The sequence below is a fragment of the Vombatus ursinus genome, unplaced genomic scaffold, assembly GCF_900497805.2.
Source record: "Vombatus ursinus unplaced genomic scaffold, bare-nosed wombat genome assembly UNPS02009835.1, whole genome shotgun sequence".
Classification (NCBI taxonomy): Eukaryota; Metazoa; Chordata; class Mammalia; order Diprotodontia; family Vombatidae; genus Vombatus; species Vombatus ursinus.
In genome coordinates this window covers 2,230,401-2,258,353 of record NW_020949613.1, presented here as the reverse complement: position 1 = coordinate 2,258,353, position 27,953 = coordinate 2,230,401, and the positions used below count along the sequence as shown (strand labels likewise).

At 37.2% G+C, this 27,953-nt stretch overlaps 1 protein-coding gene across 1 annotated transcript in view; it reads right to left on the bottom strand.

Annotated features, from left to right (window-relative positions):
• Positions 1 to 3,268: 3,268 nt before the first annotated feature.
• The window catches only part of MLIP (muscular LMNA interacting protein), a 217,294-nt gene continuing 192,609 nt past the window's right edge, over positions 3,269 to 27,953 (bottom strand). The window contains exons 10-11 of the mRNA XM_027852985.1: positions 13,922 to 13,975; positions 3,269 to 3,428 (exon numbers count right to left, since the gene is read on the bottom strand). Of these exons, the coding sequence (XP_027708786.1) occupies positions 3,423 to 3,428; positions 13,922 to 13,975 (60 nt within the window). The 3' untranslated portion in view covers positions 3,269 to 3,422. The remainder of the gene's footprint in view (positions 3,429 to 13,921; positions 13,976 to 27,953) is intronic.

Sequence of the window (27,953 nt, the reverse complement as noted above, 5' to 3'; positions counted from 1 at the left end):
CTCCAGTATCTTCGCCAAGAAAACTCCAAATGGGGTCACAAAGAGTCTGGAAGACTGAAACAACAAATCAGAGGTATAAACATGCATACATATCCTTTCTCTCACCTTTTCTAATCCCTGTTTTAGAACTGCTTCTGTTCCTGCATAAAGGCCACCCCTTTGGGGTCTCAAGAGCCTTGGCTCCCTAAATCCACATTTGCAGGATAGTGATAGTCACACTTGGATCATGGAATCTGTTTCATTTCCTTGTAGTCAAGCTTTATACACACACACGTTGGCTTCTTTCTTGTTCTATCTGCCTTCTAGCATACATCCACAATTCTTTCTTTAGACTCTCCATCTTCTTACTCCTCTGACCTGTTTTGTCATGGACCACTTTGGTAGTCTGGTGTAGTCTGTGTACTTTTTTCAAAATTATGTTGGTTGCTTAAATTCATAATTGAAGGAAATGCTAAATTTCAATTAGAGGTTAGTGAAAATAATGACTTTTTTTTTTTCTTTTCCAAGTTCATGGACTTCCTTAGGTCTACTGAAATATAACCTAAAGGCTGTTCTTTAAGAATGCATGATACTTGCAATTAATTCAGATGTAGTACTCTTTCTAGGGCTACTTTCTTTACTCCCACTCAAATTTTTAGGACGAGTCTACTAAGAAAGAATAGCAATTACTCTCTTCAGGATTCTAGGGATAACCCTGAGGGACTGGGGTTTCCAGCACTCTTATAAGCGCCCCTGGTGTGTTTACAATTAATATCAGTCAAGTAGATTTCAATTAGCTTTTCAAAGGGAGTATTTACCTAAGAAGGCACATAGTAAGAGCAAATGGTACAAAACACACATATACATACACGCGCACACACACACACACACACACACACACACACACACACTTTACCTTGCATACACAAGGGCATTATAGAAATTCTATTACAGTAGTCCAAATGTGAGGAGATGAGGTGAAACACCAGGGTGATAGCAATATTAGAGGAGAAAGGGAGGTGTATTTGAAAGATATTGCTATGAAACCAACAAGCCTTGGCAACAGCTTAGATATATGGGAAGCAGGGTGAGAGATAGATACTGAGGGGTCAAGAATATTCCCTCAACAGTAATAAGCAAGTGAGGCAGAGGGAAGAGTTTGGGAGAAATATAGTATTTTTAAACTTAAAATAAAAAACCAGTGAGACATTTATAAAGAGAACATACTTGGCAAACGGAGTAATTCCTAAGACTTAGCACTGGTAGTCCATTTTTCCTTTATAGGGTTTTCATAAAGTTCCCCTTAGGTGAAATTCTCTACTAGTTTCAGAGAGTCTATGTCTCTGTCATACACAGGCATAATTTGAAGCTCAACTTTTGGTGCTTTTTTAAAATTAATTTATTTTGAATTATCAGCAATCACTTCCATAAGCTTTTGAGTTCTAAATTTTTCTCCCCCTCTCTCTCCACCTCCCTCCCCAAGATGGCACGCAATCTGATATAGTCTATACATATACATTTCTATTAAACATATTTTCACATCAGTGATGTTGTAAGTAAAAATTAGAACCAATAGGAGGAACCACTAGAAAGAGGAAACAAAACACAACAGAAGAAAAAAAAATAGCAAATAGTATGCTTCAATCTGCATTCAAACTCCATGGTTTTTCCTTTGGATGTGGATTGCATTTTCCATCATGAGGCCTTTGGAGATGTCTTAGATCCTTGTATTGTTGAGAAGGGCTAAGTCTATCAAAATTAGTCATCACACAATGTGGTTGTTACTGTGTACAATGTTCTCCTGGTTCTGTTCATTTCATTCAGCATCAGACCATACAAGTCTTTCCAGGTTTTTCTGAAGTCAGCCTGTTCATCATTTCTTATAGCACAATAGTATTCCATTACATTCATATACCACAACTTGTTCAGCCATTCCCCAATTGATAGGCATCTTCTCAATTTCCAATTCTTTGCCACTACAGAAAGAGCTGCTATAAATATTTTTGTACATGTGGGTCCTTTTCCCATTTGTATGATCTCTTTGGGATATAGCCCTAGAAGTTGTATTGCTGGGTCAAAGGGTACGCACATTTTTATAGCTCTTTGGGTATAGTTCCAAATTGCTCTCCAAAATGGTTAGATCAGTTCACAACTCCACCAACAATGCATTAGTGTTCCAATTTTCCCACATCTTCTCCAATATTTATCATTTTCCTGTTTTGTCATGGCCAATTTGAGAAGTGTGATGTGGTGTCTCAGAGTTGTTTTGATTTGTATTTTCTAATCAATAGTGATTTAGAGCATTTTTTCACATGACTATAGATGACTTTAATTTCTTCATCTGAGAACTGCCTGTTCATACCCTTTGACTATGTATCAATTGAGGAATGACTTGTACTCTCATAAATTTGACTTAATTCTCTACATATTTTAGAAATGAGGCCCTTATCAGAAAGACTGGTTGTAAAAATTCTTTCCCAATTTTCTAGTTTCCTTCTAATCTTGGTTGCATTGGTTTTGTTTGTGCAAAAAACTTTTTCAATTTAATGTAATCAAAGTTATTCATTTTGCATTTTGTAATGTTCTCTATCTCCTATTTGGTCATGAATTCTTCTCTTCTCCATAAATCTGAGAGGTAAACTATTCCTTGCTCTCCCAGTTTGATTACAGTATCAGCCTTTATATCTAAATCATGAACCCATTTTGACTTTATTTTGGTATATGGTATGAGATTTTGATCTATGCCTAGTTTCTTTTCCAGTTTTCCCAGCAGTTTTTGTCAAGGAGTGAGTTCTTATCCCAGAAGCTGAGGTCTTTGAGTTTATCAAATAATAGATTATTATAGTCATTGACTACTGTGTCTTGTATAAACCTTTGGTGCTTTTGAGAAACAAGATATGCCTCCAGCCCTAGGAATCACTGTAAGTTGGGTGTACCATGATGTCTATCATGGAAAAATAAACTAATAAAGCTGATAGTTTGGAGGGGTGCATAAACAGAACCATGACCATTACTGATATCTCACAGTGGATGGGTCTCTCTCTTTCTTTTTAAATTAGTTCTCATTACAAAAAGTAAAGTAAAAAGTTAACACTATGTAACATGTGAATTTAGTAAAATTCTTAAAAATGAGATCAGAGCCATTACTTTATTTACACATAATGTGCTTTTATTTGGTGTCTAAATATAAGGACATGTAAGTATCACTGTCAACTTAATGGTAGACATTAAAGCTCTATTAACATCCCTGGAAGTATATCTCTTTTCTATTGAGTATTAGGAGGTTACTTTCAATGTTCTATGTCTGCAGGAAACTTTTTTGAGTGCTATTGCCACATTGCAGTTAATAAAGGCAGAATTTTGTCTGGAAAAAAAATGTAAATCTATTGAGCGCCAGCTTCTCAAAGGCTTCCACATCCAGGGTTTTAGCTCCTGCTCTTGGATCATTGCTGCAAAGGAAAAAATGGACATTTTAAAAAGGGAGGTACATAAACATACATCTATAAAAGTTTGAGATTTTTTAATCAATACATCTCAATTTTCCTTAAAGTGTGATACCATTTTTTTATATAACTATTTTTAGTGAGGGCAGCTAGGTGGCACAGTGAATAGAATGCCAGGCCTGGAGTTAGGAGGATTCATCTTCCTGAGTTCAAATCTGACCTCATACATTTACTAGCTGTGTGACCCTGGGCAAGTCACTTAACCCTGATTGCCTCAGTTTTCTCATCTACAAAATGAGCTAGAAAAGAAAATATGAAACTACCCCGGTATCTTTGCCAAGAAAACCCCAAATGAGGTTACAAAGTCAAAAATGACTACATCGCAATGCCTCAGCTGCTCCTGACTCAGTGCTTGTAGACCACTTCTCCCATTGGTGAGTTCTTGTCAGAATCTCCATTTTGGGGGAGGGCCCAGATCAGTCATCTTTTATTGTCTGGGCTTGGCCATCATACCTCCTACCTAGTACCTTCTCTTCCCTCCCCTTGCTCTATTTTTTAGCTCCCCTTTCATTCATCTTCCCCTGTTAGAATGTAAGCTCCTTGAGGCAAGGGTCTGTCTTTTTGTTTCTATTTGTATCCAGATCACTTAGCTCAGTGCCTCACACAAAATAAGCACTTAATAAATGCTTGTTGACTGACTGATGGACTTGACAACTGTGAAATCCAAGGTTATTCATGTCAGAAAAAGATAGATAGAAGTGTGGTATACATAAAAGTAGAAAGTAACTATGCTTTTGCCTTTCAACTAAGAAGTTTGGCTGGAACAAATGGTGTTAATTGGCAATAAGAAAAAAAGAGGTGAATATTAAATCATGTAATATTAGGATGGATATTGACTTCAAAGGTCATCTAGTCCAAATGCCTTATTTAACAAAAGAAAATCAATCAGCCAACCCATCAACAAAAAACAATTGTTTACTATGTGTCAGGTAGGCATTGTAGGCACCTACAAGGAGCATACATCCTTAAAAACCAAAGAACTGTGATCTAGGATTTCTGAAAAGATTTGAAGGTCAAAATCATGTGAAATTCCAAGCAGGTAAAAAATATTGTTAATTTTTTTTTAATCTATGCTAAGGTCTCTTCTGTCTCTAAATGTAAGTGCTATGATTATATAATACTATGGTTGATTATATGATAATTATGATTCATTTAGATTATTCACAGCATTAAAGTAAGTAAAAGACAGTGTGATGTAACTGGATCTCTAGTCAGAGGACCTTGGTTTCAATCCTGGCCCTGTCTTTTACTGTGTCTGTGGCCTTGGGTAAGTAACATAAACCTCTCTGGGCTTCAGTTTTTTTCCTCATCTGTAAAATGAGGTTAAGTTAGATGATGCTTAAGTTCCCTTTTAGTTAAAAAAGTCTTAGATTCTGTGAGCTACTCAAAATTATGGAAGATTAAAGCAATTACAAAATTTTAGAGCTAGGAGGTAATTTAAAGATGATTTCAGATTTGCACATCAGCAAAGACAAACCCAAAGCTATAGAGATATTTTTCCCCTTCTGTACTAGGTGGTCTATTTGGTTTTTTTTGTTTTTATTTATTTATCTTTTTTTTTTTTTTTTTTAGGGCAGAACCTGTTTTGTGACAAAGTAGTAAGTTCCCTGTTACTGGACATGTTCTGGTTACTCTAATTACTTGGTCATAGGTTTGAAAGGTCAGAAAGGACCTTAGAGCTTATCTAGTCCAGCCTTCTCATTTTGCAAATGAGAAGATTCAAGCCAAAAAAGGTTAAAGTGACTTTTCTTAGGTCATACAGTAAGTAGCAGAACTATGAGATTTGGACCTACAATTGGTTAGAAATTGCATGACCGCTAAGTACCTTTCCAATGTAAACATTCTATGAGTCTAAAGGAACAAGATAATTCCACACTGGCAACTTTAGCACTGAATTATGCTTCTTTAGATACCACTGGCAATTCAAATTAGGAACTGGAACCACAAGGAGGCAGCTAATTTTAAATATAATGCTATGCCTGCCAGCATAGTCAGAGCCATAGCTTTTTACTTTAGTCTACATGGCCTGTGGAAGCATGCCTAGGAGTTAAGTCATTTGTCTATGAGGAGATAGAGAAGTAAGTCACTGCCATGTTTTCTGTCCATTGCCCACAGGAGGGAATTAAAGCCAGAATCTGCATTGCCATGAGAAAAACAAGATTGTTCATAAAAAGAAATATCTTGTTCTAGAAATAAGAAATAGGATATTTAAGTAATTATAATGTATATGAGAAAGTCAAATTCCAAGAGTTGATTAGTTATACTTAATTCTGGATAATGAGTATTTAATATTGTAAAATATTAAACCAGCTTTCATACCAAGAAACTTCTTTTAAAAACATAGCATGTAAAGTTACCATCCACTGTCAATTAATCTCTTACCATTAAATAATTATTTCTTATATATATATATATACACATATATGTAAGAGTATACATATACATATAAAACAAAACAATAGCCAGACTTTCAAAGAATGTATTCCAAAACAGTCCTATGGGCTAAGCACTCAGATTCTACCCTGGATTCTTAAAATGAACAAGTTATACTTCTGAATGCTAACACTTCTACATAGAGATTATATTAAGCATTTTGATTTTTCTTCATATAATCATCAAATTTTAAAGTTGGAAGGGTCCTTGAAATTAATCTACTCCTGTGGTTCTCAGTTTTGACCCCTCAGAGCATAGGATTTGCCAGGAACACTTACTACATAAAATGTTCACGTTGAACTTGATGTCAAAGAAAAGTTCCTGGGCAGTCAGGCCTCTAGACCCATTACATAGCCTTGGCATTTCTTTTTTCTCTTTCTAATCCCCCAACCTCTTCTTTCTTTTATTCTCCAAGGCTTGCAGTGAATGAAGCTACTTTGTGTTTCCTCAGCTAGAACTGTGACTTCCCCATTGCCAGCTAGGAAGACTAGGGAGCACACTACAGCTAGCACACCCACCAGGAAAAAAAAAAGTAGTGACAGGGTACATTATCACCATCACATAAGTTTGAAGACCTCTGCTCTAGAGTATATAGCCTTGAGCCAGGAGTTAAGGATTTGTAAAAGACTGAATAATATAAGGTCTAGAGGGTTAGCTGACCCTGGCTTTTGGCTTCATTTTTTTCTCCTCAAAACAAACAAACTGAAACAAGATTAGAAATATAGCTCCAGGAAATACAGCTGTTGCAAGGCTAATAGTCCTACCGCAAGTACTAATTAGGGAGGGAGTGCCCAATGTATACTACGATTCCTGAACTCTGCTCAGCTTTGCAATGATCTGCTTAAAACACTAGCAGTATATTTAAACAGAAAGAAAAAAAAAATGATGGCTTCTTGGGTAGAGTCCTAACAATTGACACAGTTGTAAGATGTGATTCTTTTCACTGGTCTGCAATTGTGATCTGCATTCCCTATAACCCAGGCCTTAGGAGAGCTAAAATGGCATCCTGATCAATAGTCCTAGAAGCTTGGAACATAATGTCATTTTGCTGTAGTTCACTAGTACCTTTGTGTTTGAGCTAACGTGGGAATAGGAAAGACATTAAATGGGTGAGAGTTGAGTGCCAGGTGGGTACCAAAGGTGAATGAGCAGCACTGAAAATGGCTCGGCAAGCCCTAACACCAGTTGAAGAAACTTGAGGCAAATAGGGGTTAAGTGACTTGCCCAGGTCGCACAAGTAGTAAGTGTCTGAAGCCAGATTTGAACTCTGGTCTTCCTCATTGACTCCAGAAAGCACACTGTCCACTGTGCCACCTAGAATAACCCCATTCTAATGCTAAAGATAAGTTATTGGGATCAAGTTGGGAGTTTCTTTGTTAATTTCTATAAACAAGTACAATAGAATAGTGGTGTCAAACTCAAATAGAAATAGGACCACTAAGCCATACATAAACATCCCTATGGTAATGTACTGGTATGGTAATGTACACTTACACCACAGGTTAACCTTATCTATGTTCAATTGAAGTTTTATCTATTTTGTTAAATATTTCCCAATTACATTTTAATCCAGTTCTCCCTACTTGGGAGTAATATGGCCAGCTGCATCACGTTGGAGGGGGAAAAGAAAACCAACATTAATGCTCATGTATTTAAAACCTAAGACGTATGTATCATGGCACAGAAGATAGAGAGCAGGCCTTGGAGTCAGAGAGACCTGGGCTCAAGTCCCACCTTTGACACATACTGGCTGCATGATTTTGGGCGAGTCATTTAACCTCTAAGTGTCCCCAGACAACTCTCTGAGAACCTACATTTCAAAGCAAGTGCTGACACACATGGTAGAAGGCATTCCCTTACTGGGAGTGGTGGGGAGGAGCCTTTATATATAAATGAATTCATAGGATTAGATGGAAACTTCCCTCTCTTATCCACCCACCCAACTGAACATGGAATTGATGGTGGGCACTCTGCCAAAATGCAACTCAAATTAACTTAAGATAAATTATAACTTCAGTTTTCAGGGTTTGGGTTTTTCAGCTTTGTTTTGGTTTTTTGGTGGGAGGGGCAAACCTGAGAAATTGCTCTATGAGAAGTAACAAGCCTGGCAACTGGGAGCTTCCTTGTCTAATAAATTGTTCTTCTGAAGTGGGTGCCAAGTTCAGTTGTTTCTATGATAAGGAAAGAATATAAATGCCATCAGCAATTTGTCAAAATTTAAGCAACCTTAAGAAACATCCTAGATGCCCCATTTGAGTTATAGCTCTGAAACTTAATGTTAATAAAACTTAGAAACAGGAGTCTTTGCTCTGGGACAATTCATCATGTGTTCAGAGGTCAATGTCAATCATAGTAATAGTAGCCAAACATTTCTGTAAGAGAAAGCACTTGGTCTTAGCACTATAGCATTAGAAATAGGATGCACTGCAGAGAAAGCTATACAAGAAGAATTGGAATATGCAAGGGTGGGTGTGATGGAGCCTGCTCTAACTGGCTCTACCCTGATTGTTAAATCTTCAGGGTGAGCATTTACACCTCAAAAATCAGCAAATGTTACATAACAGGGTTTGATTTATTGTTTTGCTGACTGTCTAGACTGCATTTGGAGTTTTCTTGACAAAGATACTGCAGTGAGTGATACTGGAGTGGTTTGCCATTTCCTTCTCCAGTTAACTGTACAGATGAGGAAACTGAGGCAAACAGGGTTAAGTGACTTGCCCAGGTTCACACAAGTAGTCAGTGTCTGAGGCCAGATTTGAACTCAGGTCCTCCTGATTCCACTGCCAGCACTCTATCAATTATGCGACCAGCTACCCTAAATAGAATGTTTTCAGGTATCATTTTGAATTTTTTTTTTTGCTATTTAGTTGTTGTTTAGTCATTTCAGTAATGTCCAAATCTTTGTGACTCATTTAGGATTTTCTTGGAAAAGATATCGGAGTAATTTGCCATTTCCTTCTCCAGCTCATTTTACAGATGACAAACTGAGGCAAACAGGGCTAAGTGATTTGCTCAAGGTCACACAGCTAGTGTCTGAGCCAGATTTGAACTTAGGAAGATGAGTCTTCCTGATTCCAGGCCTGGCACTCTATCCACTGAGCCACCTAGCTGCTCAAGCAACAAAGAGCAGCCCACAAGAATATCTTATAGGAGCCACAAGATACTCCAGAGAGAGAAGAATCCTCATATTTGGAGATGTTAGGGCCTGGGAATTTCTTTGGGAAATTCTAAATCTTTGGGAAAGGGTTGTGTTCATCAGAGGTCTTTCTTTTGTTATCTGAGAGTACTGTATTAGACTTTTTGCATTGTTTCTCCAATTCTTTCAATAAAGCTTAATTTTATAATCTTCTTTCTTATTACGAGCCATGTGCTTACAAGGGGAGTTGGTTTCAGTGGATTTTATGGAAGGAGTTAGTGATATTTTTCCAGATTTTGTGAGTGGGAATGTATGAGCCAAATAATGTGAGACAATCCCCCCAATGGTACCCTGGCTTTCCCTGGGGCTATAGACTCTGATATACATGTTATACCTATAAAATGTGGGGAGGGGAAATCAGATGATTTCTAATATCCCTTCCTGATCTAATTTCTACCAATCTATGACATAAGTCAAGTCATTTACTTTTCTTGGCTTAGCTCTACTTTCTCACCTAGCAATCACATACAGTGGAATTGCAAATTCGTCTTGTAAGGTTAGAAGTCCATGACTGAATTCTAAAACTCAAAACAAAATAGCATAATATAATTTTGTTTGATCTCATTAGCTATTCAACTACAGTCTCTTTGTTGTTCAACTTATTTTAACAGTCTTGAAGGTTTTCTAAAAATACAAAACTGATGTTGGAGGAAATGAATAGTGCTACAGGGAATCCAAGAAACAGCGTAGCATGGTACATAGGCCAGCCTCAGAATCATGGAAATTTTGATTAAGTGTTACCTCTAAAACACATTGGCTATGTTGTACAAGTTATTTCACCTCTCGACACCCCCAAACCATTCTCTAAAATTATGACTTGCAAAGCCAGTGCATTGGTAAAAAGGACTTTCCTCACTCAGAGTTCCCTACACTAATAAAACATGGAATTGGATCAAAATAAAAAGAAAAGTAGGGAGAGGGGAGGATAGAGAAGGAATAAATAGTCCAGAGATGCCAAAAGTTAAAAAAAAAAACCTTTCCATTACACAAATGTAACCCTGACCTAATGAGTGAATCTAGATTATCAAATACATTATTACAGGGCTTTTTTCTTTTTATCCCATCTAACCATGCTAAGCAGTAAATATTACTGTAGAGCTTATGGGCAGACAATAAAAGGCACAAATAGCTCCAAGAATTGTTGTGTCCTCCAATAGAAATGATAAATAATGCCAGTTAAAGTTGTGGGAACTCAAATAATATCTCTGAGTTTCTCTACTTGAAAATCATCTAGTCCCAAGGAGTTGGTCTTAATGGCTGACCTTCAAAAAGGAAATAGCTAAAACCTGTGATGGGACCCATGTTGGTAAAAAAAAATTAATCATTACTTTGGCCAACATCACAAATGGGCAAAATAATTATGTCATTGTCATGCCAGATCATGGGCAATATGTCCAAATAGCTTACAATGTTAATGACCAACTATTGGACAACATGCTTTACCAAATTTAGACAGGATCTGTGATATCATCTACATGAGGAACTTTTAACATGGGAACTTTTTCCATTAAAATAGATTTTTGCCCATCTATGACAGTAGCTAAGTCCCTAGGGAGTTTCTTAAAGTGCATGAAGGTTAAATGACTTTTCCAGGGGGACATAACTAATAAGTGTCAGGTACAGGATTTGAACCTAGGTTTTCCTAACTCTAAGCCATTCTATACACTATGCTGTGGTCTTCTACACAGTATCCAATGAAGTACTAAATCATAACATTATTTTAGAATCTTAGGGTTTTTTATGTATGGAGTATTTTTGCCCATATTCCTTTTGCTGGACACCAATGGGACCCCATGTGTAGAAAAAAATCTAGTTGTTCAAAGCATTACTTAGGGAATCATAATCCTGAATGTGCCCCTTGATTTCTACATGCAACAAACTCTCTAACATTCTTTAAAATTAATGTTATACCTTAACTGAAACTGACTAAAGTGTGTTTCCCATGTCTTTATTAATTGAATAGCTCTAACTGCAGAACACAATATTTTTATTGTTCTGCAATGTTTCTTTGGTAATATGTTCTGTTTGTTTCTAAGAATGAGTAGTGGATATGACTGACTTTCTCAGCTTGAGGAATGAAGGAGCTAGAGTTGTATGATAAATAGAATCATTACATTCAACCAGAGTCAACTTTATTTTAAATGAATGCTTCTTTTGAAAACAGAGAAGAGAAACTTGAGGAATTAGAAAATGAAAAGCCATATCACCTTGCAATCCACTCTCATGTAATCACAACATCAGACAAATGGAGGTGGGCACCTGATTTGATTTTTGTCTTTTTTTTTTCACATCTAAAGGGTTAGGCACCCACTGATGGTAGGCCAAACAGATGGCTATTTTTTAAGAATGCATGGGAAGCTCATACAAAAGTTGCAATGCCAAATTAAGGTAGTATGTTATGTTCTGTTTGTAATGGGCTTATTAGAGGAAAAGCTTGTGCATCAATCATTCCAGCTCTAAAAATGAAATTTCATTATAAGACAGATGTTTTACCTTTACTGAAGTTTGATGTGTAAATAAATAACAAGGAAGGGACTTAGGGAAAATGTAAGTGTAAATATTACAATCTGGCTAAATACCACCAAGAGTTATGCAAGGTTATTATAGGGCTCACAACTTTGCTGAAATAATGGAGAAATCAAATATAATACATCGGGAACATTCTACATTCTCCTAACTCACTGTTCAATAATCTTTTCCCTTTGCAATGATACTTCTTTGTCTGTCACACATTTTAAAGTCAAAATATAGTTTGCTTTGTGGTAGTCTTCATTTTTCCCAGACCAGGAGTTATCCTGGTGTTTGCCTGTCTGATCTCCCCACTGCCCCAGTTTTCAGTTCCTCTACATGGCCCTGTGTTTCTGTGATGGAACAGAACAAATTTTTGTCATGCCCATTTTAGCAGCCAATCCTATTTACAGCTAGAAAGAGGGAGCCCTAAAGTGCCCACTAGTTTTACTAACTGGCTGCTTTTAACATTATTCTGATAACCCAGGCATTTAACTAGCCTTTACTTTGCTTCAACTGTACATCTGAATTCATTGTTACATAACAAGATGTAGACTTCTAAGGGACTTCTGAGTTCATATAGTCCATCTCTCATTTTACGGATGAAGAAGCTGAGTCATGGAAAGGTTAAATGACTTTCTTGGAATCAGAGAAATAGTAAGAGGCAGAACTCAAACTCAGGCCCAAATCCTCTGTTTTCAAATCCAATGCTATTTCCCTTGTAGCACAGTCATGTGTGGGTCCTGAGTGAGGAAGGGTTGGGTGAGATTTGTTTCCTTAAAATAAGCAGGGAGAAATAAGGATATCACCAGGACAGTTTGATTTGAGGAGGGCTATGAAGGAAGCACAAATGAACAAGTAAGAATAAAAAGACAAGTCGTTTGGAGTTTTGTAGGTCAACCTCATGTATAATTTCTTTGCTCTCCTCTTGACACCAAAATTCTGTTTTGTTGTGAGGATGTCTTAATGTATAAATAAGCATAGGTGAGCATATAAATAGGCATGCTTGCACATTCATAAACAAATATGCAAACACACACACACACACTTCTATGGAGAGAATAACTTGAAAATGTTCCTTTTATTGGGAACCTTTATTTTTCCCCTGTTGGAGCTCTTTATCTCCCCTGCTGACCATGAGTAGTCCATTTAAAGTGTATAGAAGAAGGTCATTTCATCATCAACTCAGTCATTTGGTGGTAAAATAGAAAGAACCCTAGTTCTGGAATCATGGGATCTGGGTTTAAATCATTTCTCCAGCATTGAATTCAGAGCTGGAAGAGACTTTTGAGGACATTGATTCCAAGTATATCATTTTGCAGACAAATAAGACACTGAGATGTTAAATGACTTGCCCAGGATCACATAGCCTCTAAGCATCTGAGGTGGGATGTCAACTGAAGTTTCCTTCCTGACTTCATGCCCAGAGTCCTATACACTACACAACATTGCCTCTCCTGCTCTCTTGTGTGACTTTGGGTAAGTTATTGGGCTTCCATTTTCCTCATCTATTAAATAAGGGAGGTGAACTAAATGATCTTTTGAGGTCCTTACAGATCTAGGTCTAAGATCCTATAATACTTTCATGTTATTAAGTCAACCACACAAAAACTGTTTCATTTTAACAGAGTTTTCTCTCTGGCTCCACTTTGCATTTGCTGCCCTTCCTGGTTTCAACTCACAGAAAAAAAGATGCCCTTCCCAGGACAAGCTCATCAGTTCTAAACTCACTACCATGCTGTCAATTCAAGCCTTGATTGACTCCACCTCCCTCAGCCTCCTCTCTCCTCTGATTGGAGGGCTGAAGGGTGGAGTATCAAACTCTTCCCAATGCTTTCCTTTATAGAGGACAGAAACTGAACTCTCAGATCATTCTACCTTGCATCTGCTGCCTTGTCTGGTTTCAAATCCAAGAACAAGGTGCCCCTGTGCCAGGTTCCCCTTGGTGCCTTCCTTACCCAACCCCCAGCCCTGAGCCCCCCATTTCTCTGCCCTTGTTTTTCTGCCTCCTTTTGTGTGTTATTTCCCCCTTTAAATTATAAGCTCATTGAAGGCAGAGATTATCTTTCTTTTTATTTGAATCACCAGTGCTTACCACAGTGCCTGGTATATTATGGGTGCTTAAGAAATATTTATTGGATTGGATTGATATCTGGCAGTCAAAAGACCTTTTAAAGATGCAGCTCAAGAAGCTAGGTCATAATCATGCTTTATGAAGTGACAGTGGTGGTTCACTTCTATAAACATATCAAAATGAGCCACATTTTCAATTCTGCTTGCAATATATCTTACCCATACATACCTCTTTAAAACCAAGGGCTTCATTTTCAGGAATTGTTACTATTGGATGACTTGGCTTCACAGGAAAAATGGTCAGGATGTTGTAGAATATGGAAAGAAAAAAGATTTCAATGAAACATTAATAAACAGTTAATGCTTGGGAAATGTTTTCATTATTCACAACATACTTCATCCAACTGACCTACTAGTTTTGAATTGACATTCCCAAATGAGCATTCAATTTAACATGCAAACAACATCTATGATAATAATTTCCTTACAGGCAATAACTGTTTTACTCATCTCTGTAATAAATCATTTTTAGATTAGATTAGATTGAGTTCCATATGTGCCTTAGTATGTTTTTTTCACATAATATGTCTTCGGAAAATATTTTTGAAGATTGAATGAATGAATAAATAAACAAGTTTTTTTTTCAGAATAAACTGCCAAAATTCACAGAATTCAAAAAATGAATAGCAATCAAGGAAATATCATGTTTCAACCCACTCACATGGTGTAATTGCTAAGCAGTTACTAAAGTGAAAGGAAATAGAGAAAAATCAGCATCCCAACAGATAGTTCAAAAATTAAATATTTTCCATGAGATAAACAAAAAGCAATGCATTATTGGACAAAATAAGTGAGATTCAATTGCAGTGACTATAAACTTTGAATTCTTCCTATAGCTTCTTTTTGAGGACCAGTCCAGTCTATTAAGAGGCTTAGCAAAAAAAGGGATGAATTTCTTTTTTGGGGGGGGAGCATTCATGAACCAGAAAAACACCCAAACCAACCTTCAGTCCTTTTGACCTTCAGTCAAAAAGGTTGCAAACAACCTTTTTGCTTTAGTAATAACAGTAAAGGAAAAAGGGAAAGAGGGTGCTAAGTAAAGCACAGTTCTTTTACTATCTATAAATGTTTTGTCCAACTGCTAGTCCTTTATGGTATATTTATTATCGAAAAGTTGACATACTATCGGAGAAAATGAAACACATGTGCATTGACCTTCTTGCTACAAATTAATCTAGAATACTTAAATTGAAACTCTATGATAGGATATCTTATGAATTCTCTTCAGAGAAATAAAGAACAGTTGATTTCCTCTTACATAGCTTGCAACAAGAAACATTATTTTGCAGGGTGATAAGTTATCTTGTCTTGCAATACTCATAATAATTATAAAGAAACAGACCACTGGAAACAAAAAACATACAGAGTCAATGGCAACACTATCTTACTAGTCACTCAGATTTGACCCCTCAGCACTGTTTGAATAATCTCGCTCCTTTACCTCCTCACATCATGTTCAATCATATGTCAAATTTTGTCCATTCTATCCCCATGACATCTCTGTCTTATATTTTCTTCTCTTTGGCATACTTCTTCCATCCTTGTTTTAAACATTCATCACATTTTACCTAAACTATTATAATAGCTTTTTTTTTTTTTACTTTCTAGATGTAACTTTATTTTTCAATTAACAAAAATCTTTTTTTCTCTTCCTCTCAACCCCCACTGAGAATAAAAGGAAAATAAAGACTTTGCAATAAATATATATAGTCAAGTAAAACAAATTCCTGTATTGGCCATTTCCAAAAATTAGTCGTCATTCTGTGCACTATCATTTGTGCTTTGGGATTATAGTAGGTAGGTCAATACAATATTTAAAGAGTTTTTATGTCCTTCAAAGTTGTTTCTCTTTATAATGTGGTAACTATTGTATAAATTATTCTCCTGTATCTACTCATTTCACTCTGTATCAGTTCATACGAATCTTCCTAGGTTTCTCTGAAACCAGCTTTTTCTTCATTTTTTGCAGCTCAATAGTTTCCATTACATTCATATACCATGAATGGTTCAGCAAGTTCCCAATTGATGGGTACCGCCTCATTTCTAATTCTTTGCTTCCCTAAAAAAAGTTATACATACACAAATACACACACACACATACACACACACATATGTGTGTGTGTGCACATGTATATGTATATGTACATATATATATTTGCAGATGAATCATTTTTCTCTTTTTTGATGTCTTTATGTACACCATTTATCGATTTTTGTGCATAGTTATAAATTATTTTCCAAAATGACTAGACCAATTTACAGTTTTACCAATGGTATACTAGTATGAATAACCCCTCCAATATGTGAAATGGTCCTGTTTCATCAATTTTATCAATTTGATAGGTACAGAGTAGAACATCAAAGTTACTTTAATTTGATTATCCCTAATTATTGGTGATTTGTAGCATTTATTTATATTCTATTCATAACTTAGATCTTTTCCTTAGAAAACTGCCTGTTCATGTTCTTTGACCATTTTTAAATTGAGGAATGACTCCTATTCTCATAAATTTGAATCATTTCCTTATATATCTTGGAAATAAGAATCTTACCAGAAAGATTCACTGCAAATATTTTCTCTAATTACTTGCATTGATTTTGTTTCTGTAAAAATACATTTTTATAATAAATATAATGTCTATCTTATCTTATGTGATCCCCTCTATCTTTTATGTGGTCATGAACTCTTCCCCTATCCATAGATCCAGAAGACAATTTCTTCCTTGCCCCTCTAATTTGTTTCTGATGTCATCATTTGTCCCTAAGACATAGATCCATTTGGAGCTTATCTTGGTATATATGGTGTGAGTTTGTAGCTAATTTCTGCCAGACTTATTCCCAGTTTTCCCAGAAGTTTTTGTCAATTAGTAAGTTATTTTCCTAGTAGCTGGGGTCTTTGGCATTGTCAAGCAATAGGCCACTATGTTCATTACCTTTTATACATTCTTTTCCATTGATCAGCTTTTCTATTTCTTAAACAGTACTAAATCATTTTAGTAATTACTGCTTTCAAGCCTATTTTAATAACTGCTGCTGCTCAGCCTCCTTCCTTTTCACTTTTTTTTGTTTTTTGATATTCTTGAGCTATTGCTCCTGCAGATGAATTTTGTTATTTTTTTCTAGCTCTACAAAGTAGTCCTTTGGTATTGGGATTGGTATGGCATGCAATAGGTAAATAAATAATGTATGTAGTATTTTCATTTTTGTTATATTGGCTGTGCCTACACATTAGAAATTCATATTTCTCCAATTATTTAAGTCACAATAGTCTCTTAATTGGTCTTGCTGCTTACAGTCTCTGACCTCTCATTCATTCTTTTCACAACTGCCAAAATAATTTTACTTAAGTACATGTCTGACCTTTTTATTCTCCTATTAGAAACCTTTCAGTGGTTCTTCATTGTCTCTAAGATAAAATACAATCTTCTTAGTCTTACATTTAAGCTCCTTCACAATCAAACTCTAACTACCTTTGTTTACCACCATTTTTTTTTTCATTTTACTGCCCTTCACTTGATACTGAAGATCAATACTAAGAGAGGTATAAAATAGGTAGATATAGTCTCAGTTAAGCTTTTTAATGGTGCCATAGAAAACACACTGTAAAGAAATAAATAGAAGAGTTTGCACAAAATAAGCACTTAATATTTTTCTGCCCATCAATCCACCCATCCATCTATTCATTTATATAGTCTATGTTCTAACCTACCATACTATTAACTATTCCCTAAACTTCATATGATATCTCCTGCTTCCAAGCAACTATCCAGGCAATAATTTATGCTCCGAATATATTTCTTCCTAATCTATTTTTTTAGAATTGTTATTTTCCTTTGGTACTTAGATCAGGAGTCAAGTTCTCTGTATAGTCATTACTGTTCCCCTTATTTGAAAGTATCTTCTTCCTTAAATATGACTAGAGCACTTTAACTTGACTATCTCCTTTACCACTATCATAATCAAACTATATCTTATGTTTTTACCTATCTATGTTTATATATCATCTGCTCCATTAGTAGGATGCAATTTCCTTAAGGATAGAAATTATCACTTTTACCTTTGTATCTCCAGCATCTAGGATAGTGCTTTTCACATAGTAGATGCTTTACAAATGTCTGTATATGGTTATAGATTAAATTGAAAAGAGTAAAACATAATAGAAATGAAATAGAACAGAGCTACTATTTCTATGTTCTATTGAGTACAATAGAATCACATTTGTACTCCAATTTCTTCATATTTAATGTGCTATAAAATTAGTGGCAACTAGAAAAACATAATATCTGTTATACTCTCCCAGAAGTTCAGAAGAACAACTGGACTTGAACAAATATATACAAAATAAATTCATGCTGGAGGGAACAAATTTGCCAATGTGTGGGACAAGTATTTATTTCTTCCACATAAAAGAAATGTGTTTACATGAAATACAAGTTCACATAAAAAAATTTAAACAAATGAGAGTAATAACTTCTGTTATACTTTCCCAGGAAGTTTATAATTATGCCTTATTTAAACTTTGTGAGACTGCTGAATAGGCATGTTTTACATCTCGTTTCTTCTCTCCACTGTCCTCATTTCAGTAGAAGTTTTCTGACAAACAAGTCAGGACTTAGGTTCATCCTTATGTTGCTGGTCATTTGTTCCAAGAATACTAAGGTAGTTGCCAAGAACTTTTGTCCTTGTTTCCAGTCAGCTCCATCCAAAGGACTCATGATCTCCAAACCATTTGAAGTCACAAGGTCACCTCCATGTCTTGACCTAGAGTGCTTGGGACTGATGCTTGTTTACCTATGTAGGTTTCTCTTGACTTTTGTGTTTTTATTTAAAGAATTACTTTTCAGCTCTGGTCTTTTTTATCAGCAATGTTCAAAAGTCTTCTACTTCATTAAAGGTTCATCCCCGCCCCCCCCCAATAGGAATGTACTCAGCTTTGCAAAGTAAGTTATTCTTGGTGTTAAACCTACATCTTTGGTCTTTTGAAATATTATATTTTTAGATCCTCTCTCATTTTTAATGGAAACTGCCAAGTCACATTTCATTCTGAATGTAATTACTTACAATGTAAACTGCTCATTTCTAAGAATTTGTAAGGCTTTTTCTTTGATTTGGGTGTTTGGGATTTTGGCTTTGAGGCTTTTCCTTCTTGGGATTCCTTTCAAGAAATCATCAGGAAGCACAGTCAAGATGGCAGACAAAAGGCAGCTATTCACCTGAGCATTCACCCAAAACCCTCAGAAAACCTGTAAATAATGCCATAAAACACTTTCTAGAGTGGCTAAACTCACAAAAGGATTGGGGGAAGTAATTTTCCAGCCAAAGACGGTTGGTAGGTAGAAGGTTGGCAGGAAAGGTCTGTCGCCTGGGTAAGAGTGGAGCATAGGGGCAGCTAGGTGGCACAGAGCACCAGCCCTGAAGTCAGGAGGACCTGAGTTCAAATCTGGCCTCAGACCAAACACTTGACGCTTATTAGCTGTGTGAACCTGGGCAAGTCCCTTAACCCCAATTGCCTAAAAAAAGAAAAAAAAAAGAGTGGAGCACAGTCCAGTGTAGGACATGCCAGCCCAGACTGGGCCCCAGAGAACCAGGAGCAGACCTTGGGAGCCACGGAGTCAGTAGTGGCAACAGCTGTTTCTAGAGCTCTTAGCCCACAGGAAGGTGATCAAAAAATGGGTCAGAAGGAGATTATGCTGGTCTCTTTTACTGACACTGGGGACAGGATCTATTGCTTTGTCCATACTTGGATCTGAGTCAGAGTCCTGGGTGGTAGCCCCAGGTGGCAGTTCCAGGGTGATGAGGAGCATTACCACACTCCAGCTTTCAGCTGTAGTGGAACAGGGTGCCCTCATTTCAGTTCCAGGGCAGAAAAAGAGTGTTTGTGGTCACTCATAGACCAGAGCACAGGACAGGACAGGAGTAAACACCTCTCCTTAGATCATATCACCTTGGAAGAACTGAAAACTTACAGGTCACTTGAAGTATCTCTGCAAAGAGCTACACAAAACCTCTGAAGCTTGGGACAGTATGTCCACCATCCTGGAAGCAGAGTCTCACTTTAACAAGGAGTTAAAAGTCAGAAAATGAGCAAACAATAGAAAAAAATTAGACCATAGAAGGTTACTATGGTGACAAGGAAGATCAAAACCCACACTCAGAAGATAATAACATCAAAGCTCCTACATCCAAAGTCTCCAAGAAAAATATGAATTGGTGTCAGGCCATGGAAGAGCTCAAAATGGATTTTGAAAAGCAAGCAAGAGAAGTAGAGGAAAATTGGGAAGAGAAATGAGAGTGATGCAAGAAAATCATAAAAAAGCAAGTCAACAGTTTGGTAAAAGAGACACAAAAATTACTGAAGAAAATAACACCTTAAAAAACAGACTAGGCCAAATGGTAAAAGAGGTACAAAAATCCAATGAAGAGAAGAATGTCTCAAAAAGCAGAATTGGCCAAATGGAAAAAGAGTCAGAAAAAGGCACTAAAGAAAAAAATTCTTTAAAAAGTAGAATTGGCCAAATGGAAAAGGAGGCACAAAATCTCATTGAAGAAAATAATACTTTAAAAATTAAAATTGAGCAAAGGGAAGTTAATGACTTTATGAGAAATTTGAAAAAATAAAATAAAACACAGCCAAAAGAATGAAAAAGTAAAAAAGAGTTTGCCATATCTTATTGAAAACAAAACAACTGACCTGGAAAAGAGATCCAGGAGAGATAATTTAAAAATATTTGGGATATCTTTAAGGCATGATGAAAAAAAGAGCCATTTTTCATCTTTCAAGAAATCATCAAGGAAAACTGCCCTGAGGTCCTAGAACCAGAGGGTAAAATAGAAATTGAAAGAATCCACCAATCACCTCTTGAAAGAGATGCCAAAATGCAAACTCCCAAGAATATTATAGTCAAATTCCAAAACTCCAAGGTCAAGGAGAAATTATTGAAAGCAGCCAGAAAGAAACAATTCAAGTATGGTAGAGCCACAATGAGGATAATACAAGATTTAGCAGCTTCTACATGAAAGGAGGGCTTGGAATATGATATTCCAGAGGGCAAAGGAGCTAGGATTACAACCAAGAATCACCTACCCAGCAAAATTGAATATACTTATTTGTGGAAAAAATGGATATTCAATGAAATAGAGGACTTTCAAGCATTCTTGATGAAAAGACCAGAGCTGAATAAAAAATCTAACTTTCAAATAGAAGACTCAAGAGAAGGCTCAGATTCTTAAAATCTAGCCAATACCTCAGTAATGTTCAGATTCTTTAAGAGTCTGGCCAAATATAACAGACTTTCTAATAAATCTTGTCTTTAGCTGAAAGAAGTCTTAGGTTGAATTTTTTCAGGCAGGACCTGTATGTTGTGATTTTGGGATCCCAGCACCCCTAAATGCCTAAACCTCAACATTTGGTGGCTCATATGGGGAAAACTGCCTAACCTCAAGTTCTTCTCCAGCCAAGACTGGAAGATATGTATACCTCCTCCTCTTCTTTCTTGCCCTGCAGTTGGGGTCATTTCCAAGCACCTTGGAGATGCTTTTCAGGCAGACAGTTACGAGGCTATCCTGCACTCAGCCTGTTGCTCTCAGGCTCTCAGTCCATTGGTTTGGTTTGAGGTCATGGACCTGGGTACACCTTCCATGGCAAGGACAAGGACAAGGATGGACACCCTATCTGGAAGTGTATGCCCAATTCTGTCAATTTCCTAGGTGCTAGGGAATTGGGAAAACTGTAGGTGCTTTTTGATTCCCTGAGGTTTACTTACTCCCTTTCTTCTACACCCCTGAATCTTCCTTTATGGAGATTACAGGGAAAAGTTAGAATAGCTAAAAACATCTAACAGATTCTAGAGGTTTTGTGATCAATCATTAAGGAGTTTTGAAACACCTCCTTACAACCCTAATCACTCCCTTCCCTTCAGTCAAGAGGGTATTTGTTAATCCCTCCCATAGGAGAAAGAGTCCCACCCTCCCCCCCCCCCCCCCACCCCCCCCCCCACCACCTCTGAATTTGTCCTCTACAGCATGAGGCTCACTGGCAATGGCCTTAGGCTCTGAGGCAACCTTTGCTTGGAATCATCACCCAGGTTCAGTATATCCTGCTCAAAGTAAAGAAACTAGCCTCCAAACTTGGGTAAGCACACTCTTTTAAAGTTGTAGTTCAAACTGTTAATGATGAGATGTTGATTCACTGTGTAAAGTAATTTGGAAATGCATTTAACAAAATTGAAGTCACCTGATTGGTAATGGGTTTGTTTCAAGCTTCAAATTGGTGAACTTCTTGTATCAGTTATGTCAAGCAACTTTTCATAATTTGCTTACCGCTAAAATAATCTGGCTATTGGTTATTGTTTTAACATGTAAATTTGCCAAAAAGCTTGTTTGGGTTTTGTCTTGCTGAGAATTTGCAAATATATAGAAATAATCTCTAGTGATTGACTTTTTACACTAGGACAAATTTAAATTTGAGATGTAAATCCTGGAAAAGGTTTTCCTAAGCTGTGATTAATGAAACTTGCTGTTTGAGGTAAAAGCTCATATAATTTTATTTTGAGTTGTCTGATGGATTATAATCCATTGATAATCAATAATCCATCATCTGAAAGAAATGCCACAAACTACTCAGAGAATGTGATACTGGTGGGAAGTCAGCATCAGGGAAAAGCTCAGAGGACAATTTTAGCCTCAGTCTAAGATGGGATTATCCTGGCTCAGTTTCCCCATTATATTGCTTTGAAAGGAAATGTTACCCACCTGGCTATTCCTGAATCTGGGTATCAGGTAGATTTGATACTGCATGGTTGGAAAACTGAATTATCTGAATCCAAAGAGAGTTAAGGATGTTTTATCCTGTCATATCTGGGCCCTGTCAGATTTGTGTCTTCCAGACTAGAGGCCATTCACCTACAGTTGGTAGCAAACAGCAGGTACCAGCCAATGTCTCCCCACTGTTCCCTGGATGGAGCTTGTGCTTGGTTCCAATCAACCTCCTCTTTGGGACCCCTTCAAGGCAGGGGCAGCTCTACACCCCTGGCCAGTAGGAAGCAGTTTCAGAAGCCAAGACCTTTGCCCCTTACCCCAAAAGAATTTGGGTCCCATTTATTTGAAGTGGGAATGATGAGGATGGGATCTGGACCCCAAAAAGGAAAAAACCCTAGACTTTCCTACATGGACAAATCTCTAGTGTTCACCTGAGGCCATAATCCCATCAATTGGCCTTTCATTGTGGCTACACCCAATCTCCCAATTCTCTGTTACCCTTAACCTAGTCTAGTCCTCCATTGTCTTACCTCCCTATGGCCACAGGCCACTTCTCACCCTTAAACCTATCTAGACTTCATTCTCTCTTGGCCAAGTGGCCCAGGTCCCAGGCCTTCTGTTCATCCCAGCTTACTGGCCACTTCCATCCAGATCTTCCTGAGACCCCTCCTCCAGTCACCCCAAACTATGTGACCACTCTTAGATCCCTCTCACTGTCTTTCTGTATAAAAAGTCCATCTTGTCTCCATTAAAATGCTCAGATTCTTAAAATCTAGCCACAACTAAGATTCTTATAATCTAGCCAATAGCTCAGTCATCTTCAGATTCCTTAAGATGCTGGCCAATATGACAGATATTCTAATAAACTTTGTCTTTGGTTGAAAAAAAAAGACTCAAGAGAAGCATAAAATGGTAAACAGGAAAGGGAAATCAGAGGGAACTTACTAAGGTTAAACTGTTTACATTCCAATGTGGGAAGACAATACTTATAACTCACAAGAACTTTCTCATTATTAGGTCAGTTAGAATGAATATATATAGAGGACATAAGTGTGAATTGAATATGAAAGGATGATATCTAAAAAAATAATATTAAAGTGTGAAAGAGGAATGTACTGGGAGTAAGGGAAAGGGAGAGGTAAAATGGGGTAAAAAAAGAGGCAAGAAAAAAGCTTTTACACTGGAGAAGAAGTGTGGGGAAGTGGGAGGAAGTGAAGGAGAGTGGGTGAACCTTATTCTCATTAGAATTTTTTTTTAGTGAGGCAATTAGGGTTAAGTGACTTGCCCAGAGTCACACAGCTAGGAAGTTACTATGTGTCTGAGGCCAGATTTGAACTCAGGTCCCCCTGACTCCAGGGCTGGTGCTCTATCCACTGCACCATTTAGCTGCCCCATTCTCATTAGAATTGGCTCAAAGAGGGAATAACATACACACTTAATTGGGTATAGAAATCTATCTCGCCCCACAGGAAAGTAGAAGAGGGAGGGAATAAGAGAAGCAGAGGGGGGGATAGAAGGGAGAACAGACTGGGGGAGGCAGTAGTCAAAAGCAAAACAATTTTGGGAAGGACAAGATGAAAGGAGAGAAAGAATAGGATAAACAAGGCAGGGGGGATAAGATGGAGGTAAATTACAGTTAGCAATAGTAAGTGGGAAGAAAATTCTGAAGCAAGTTTCTCAGATAAAGGCCTCCTTTCTAAAACATATAGAGAACTGAATCAAATTTATAAAAATAAGAGCCATTTCACAATTGATAAATGATCAAAAGATATAATCAGTTTTCAGATTAATTAAAGATATCTATAGCCATATGAAAAAATGCTCTAACTCACTATTGATTGGAGAAATGCAAATAAAAACAATTCTGTGATATTACCTCATGCCTATTAGATTTGCTAATGGGATAGAAAAGGAAAATGACCAGTGTTGGAGGAAATGTGGAGAAAATGAGACATTAATGCACTTTTGGTGGAGTTGTGAACTGATTCAACCATTCTGTAGAGCAATTTGGAACTATACCCAAAGGGTTATAAAACTCTGCATACCCTTTGGCCTAGCAATACCATTATTAGGTCTGTATCCAAAATAGATCTAAAAAAAGGAAAAGAGCCTATGTGTACACAAATATTTATAGCAAACCTTTTCCAGTGGCAAAGAATTGGAAATTGAGGGGATGCCCATAAACTGGAGAGTGGCTGAACCAATTGTGTTATGTGATTGTGATGGAATGCTATTGTGCTATAAGAAATGATGAGCAGGATGCTCTCAGAAAACCTTGAAAGACATGAACTGATAGAAAGTAAAATGCATATGTACTAAGTAACAACATAACTAAACAACATAACTATTCTCAGCAACACAATGATCCAAGACAACTCTGAAGGACTTCTGATGAAAAAAAAATGTTATCCATCTCCAAAGAAAGAACTGTTGACACCTACTTTTAACTTTTTTTATTTTTGTCTAATTTTTTTCTATGTTTTCTTTCACAGCATGACTAATATGGAAATGTTTTACATGACTACACAGGTATACCTTATATTGGATTGCTTGCCTTTTCAATGGGGGGTGGTGCAAAGAAGAGAATTTGGAATTCAAAGTTTTAAAAATTAATGTTAAAAATTGTTTTTAGGATAGACTTCTAGGAGCCAAGATGGCGGGGAAAACAGTAAATTGTCATAACTATCCCATACTCATCTCCAAACAGTCATAAAATAGTGTCCCAAAACAAATCCTGGAATAGCAGAGCTAGCAAAAAAGCAGGGAGGAGGGAGGCAATCTTTGAGCCCAAGAAACTTGGAAGATTGGCAAGAAAGTTCTGTCTCACTGGGATAAAAGGAGAGTCCAGTCCAGGACAGGAAGCATTCTAGGAAGTCAGTAGCAAGCCTTACCTTAGCAAACCAACAGAAGATCCTGAGCCCCAAAGTGGTGGAGCAGGCTAATGCCAAGACCAGGAATCCCCACATGCCTCCACAGGAATAGGCAAACTCTAGCTCTGAGAACCACATGTCCTTAAGCATAGCCTTGGGCAAAGAGGCAATCAAACTGTGCATACCCTTTGATGCAGCAATACCACTACTAGGTCTGTATCAGAAAGAGATTATTAAAAAGCATGTGTATATGTACAAAAAATATTTATAGCAGCTCTTTTCATGGCAGCAAAATATTGGAAATTGAAGGAATGCCCATCAATTGGGGAATGGCTGAACAAGATGTGCTATATGAATATAATAAGAAATGATGGGACTGAGACAAGATGGTGGAGTAAAAGCAGTGATTTTCTTGAGCTCTCCCCAAAAATGACTCTAAACAAATTCTAGAGCAGCAAAACCCACAAAAAGACAGAGTGAAACATTTCCAGCCCAGGACGGTTGATTGGAAAGGTCTAATGCACCTGGCTGAGAGAAGAATGCAGTTCAGCATGGACATGCACACAGGCAAACACCTGGCCTCAGTGAACCTGGAGCAGGCCTAAGAGGACTGAATCATGGACAGCTGTGGCAGTTTCCTGACTTCTCAACCCACAAAAGCCAAAGACAACTTAGAAGGTCAGTAGAAAAAATCTGTGATCACAGTGAAAGAGAAACTCAGTCCTACCCCCAGTCCCAGCACAACCCCAGAGTAACAGCTTCTTCCTGAGCTCTCAGCCCACAGACTGAGGGGGAATTGAGTGGGTGATCAAAGGGGGATTGCAGGGATTTCTTTGTTGGTGCTGAGGCAGGATCCTCTTGCTTTGCCCGGGTCACAGTTCTGTGTGGAGGTCCTGGGGCAAGGAGGAGCTCTGGTGTGGTGGAGCTTGAATTGGCATACAGAGGGAATCCTCCTCACAGTTCCAAGCAGAAAAGAGTGCTTGTGGTCACTCATAGATTAGAACACAGGCCAGGAAAGGAGTAAACACCTCACCCTTGATCATACCACGTTGGAGGAACTGAAAATTTACAGGTCCCTAGAAGCATCTCTGAAAACAGCTGCACAAAACCCCCAAAGTTTGGGACCGTATATTCTCCACACTGGAAGCAGACCCCTACCTTAACAAAGAGTTTATAAATCAAGTAATTGGCTAGTATCGTGAGCAAACTGCACAAAAATGTCAGACCATAGAATCCTTTTTTGGTGACAAAGAAGATTAAAACATACAACCAGAAGAAGACAACAAAATCAAAACTCCTACATCCAAAGCCTCCAAGAAAAAATATGAATCAGTTCCAGGTCATGGAAGAGCTTAAAAGGGATTTTGAGAAGCAAGTAAGAGAAGTAGAGGAAAAACTGGGAAGAAAAATGAGAGTGAAGCAAGAAAATCATGAAAAACAAGTCAACAGCTTGCTAAAAGAGACCCAAAAAAATACTGAAGAAAATAATACATTAAAAGATAGCCTAACTCAAATGGCAAAAGAGGTTCAAAAAGCCGATGAGGAGAAGAATGCTTTAAAAAGCAGAATTGGCCAAATGGAAAAGGAAGTACAAAAACTCACTGAAGAAAATACTTCCTTAAAAATTGGAATGGAGCAAATGGAAACTAGTAACTTTATGAGAAATCAAGGCATTGTAAAGCAAATCCAAAAGAATGAAAAAAATAAGAAGACAATGTGAAATATCTCACTGCAAAAACAACTGGCCTGGAAAATAGATCCAGGAGAGAGAATTTAAAAATTATTGGACTATCTGAAAGCCATGATGAAAAAAGAGCCTAGACATCATCTTTCAAGAAATTATCAAGGAAAACTGCCCTGATATTCTAGAACCAGAGGGTAAAACAGAAATTGAAAGAATTCACTGATTGTCTCCTGAAAGAGATGCCAAAGGAAAACTCCTAGGAATATTGTAGAGTTCCTAGAGTTCCCAGGTCAAGGAGAAAATATTGTAAGCAGCCAGAAAGACACAAATTCAAGTATTATGGAAACACAATTAGGATAACACAAAATTTAGCAGCTTCTACATTAAGAGACCAGAGGACTTGGATTATGATATTCCATAGGGCAAAGGAGATAAGATTACAGCCAAGAATCACCTACCCAGCAAACCTAAGTATAATGCTTCAGGGGGGGAAAAATGGACATTCAGTGAAATAGAAGACTTTCAAGCATTTTTGATGAAAAGACCAGAGCCCAATAGAAAATTTGACTTTCAGATACAAGACTCAAGAGAAGCATGAAGAGGTAAACAGGAAAGAGAAATCGTAAAGGACTTATTAAGGTTGAGTTCTTTACATTCCAGCATGGAATGATGATATTTGTAACTCTTTGTCAGTATTAGGGTAGTTGGAGGGAAAAATTATATGTATGGATAGATAGATAGATAGATAGATAGATAGATAGATAGATAGATAGATAGATAGATAGATGGATGGATGGATGGATGGATGGATGGATGGATGGATGGATGGATGGATAGATAGATAGATAGATAGATAGATAGATAGATAGATAGATAGATAGATAGATAGA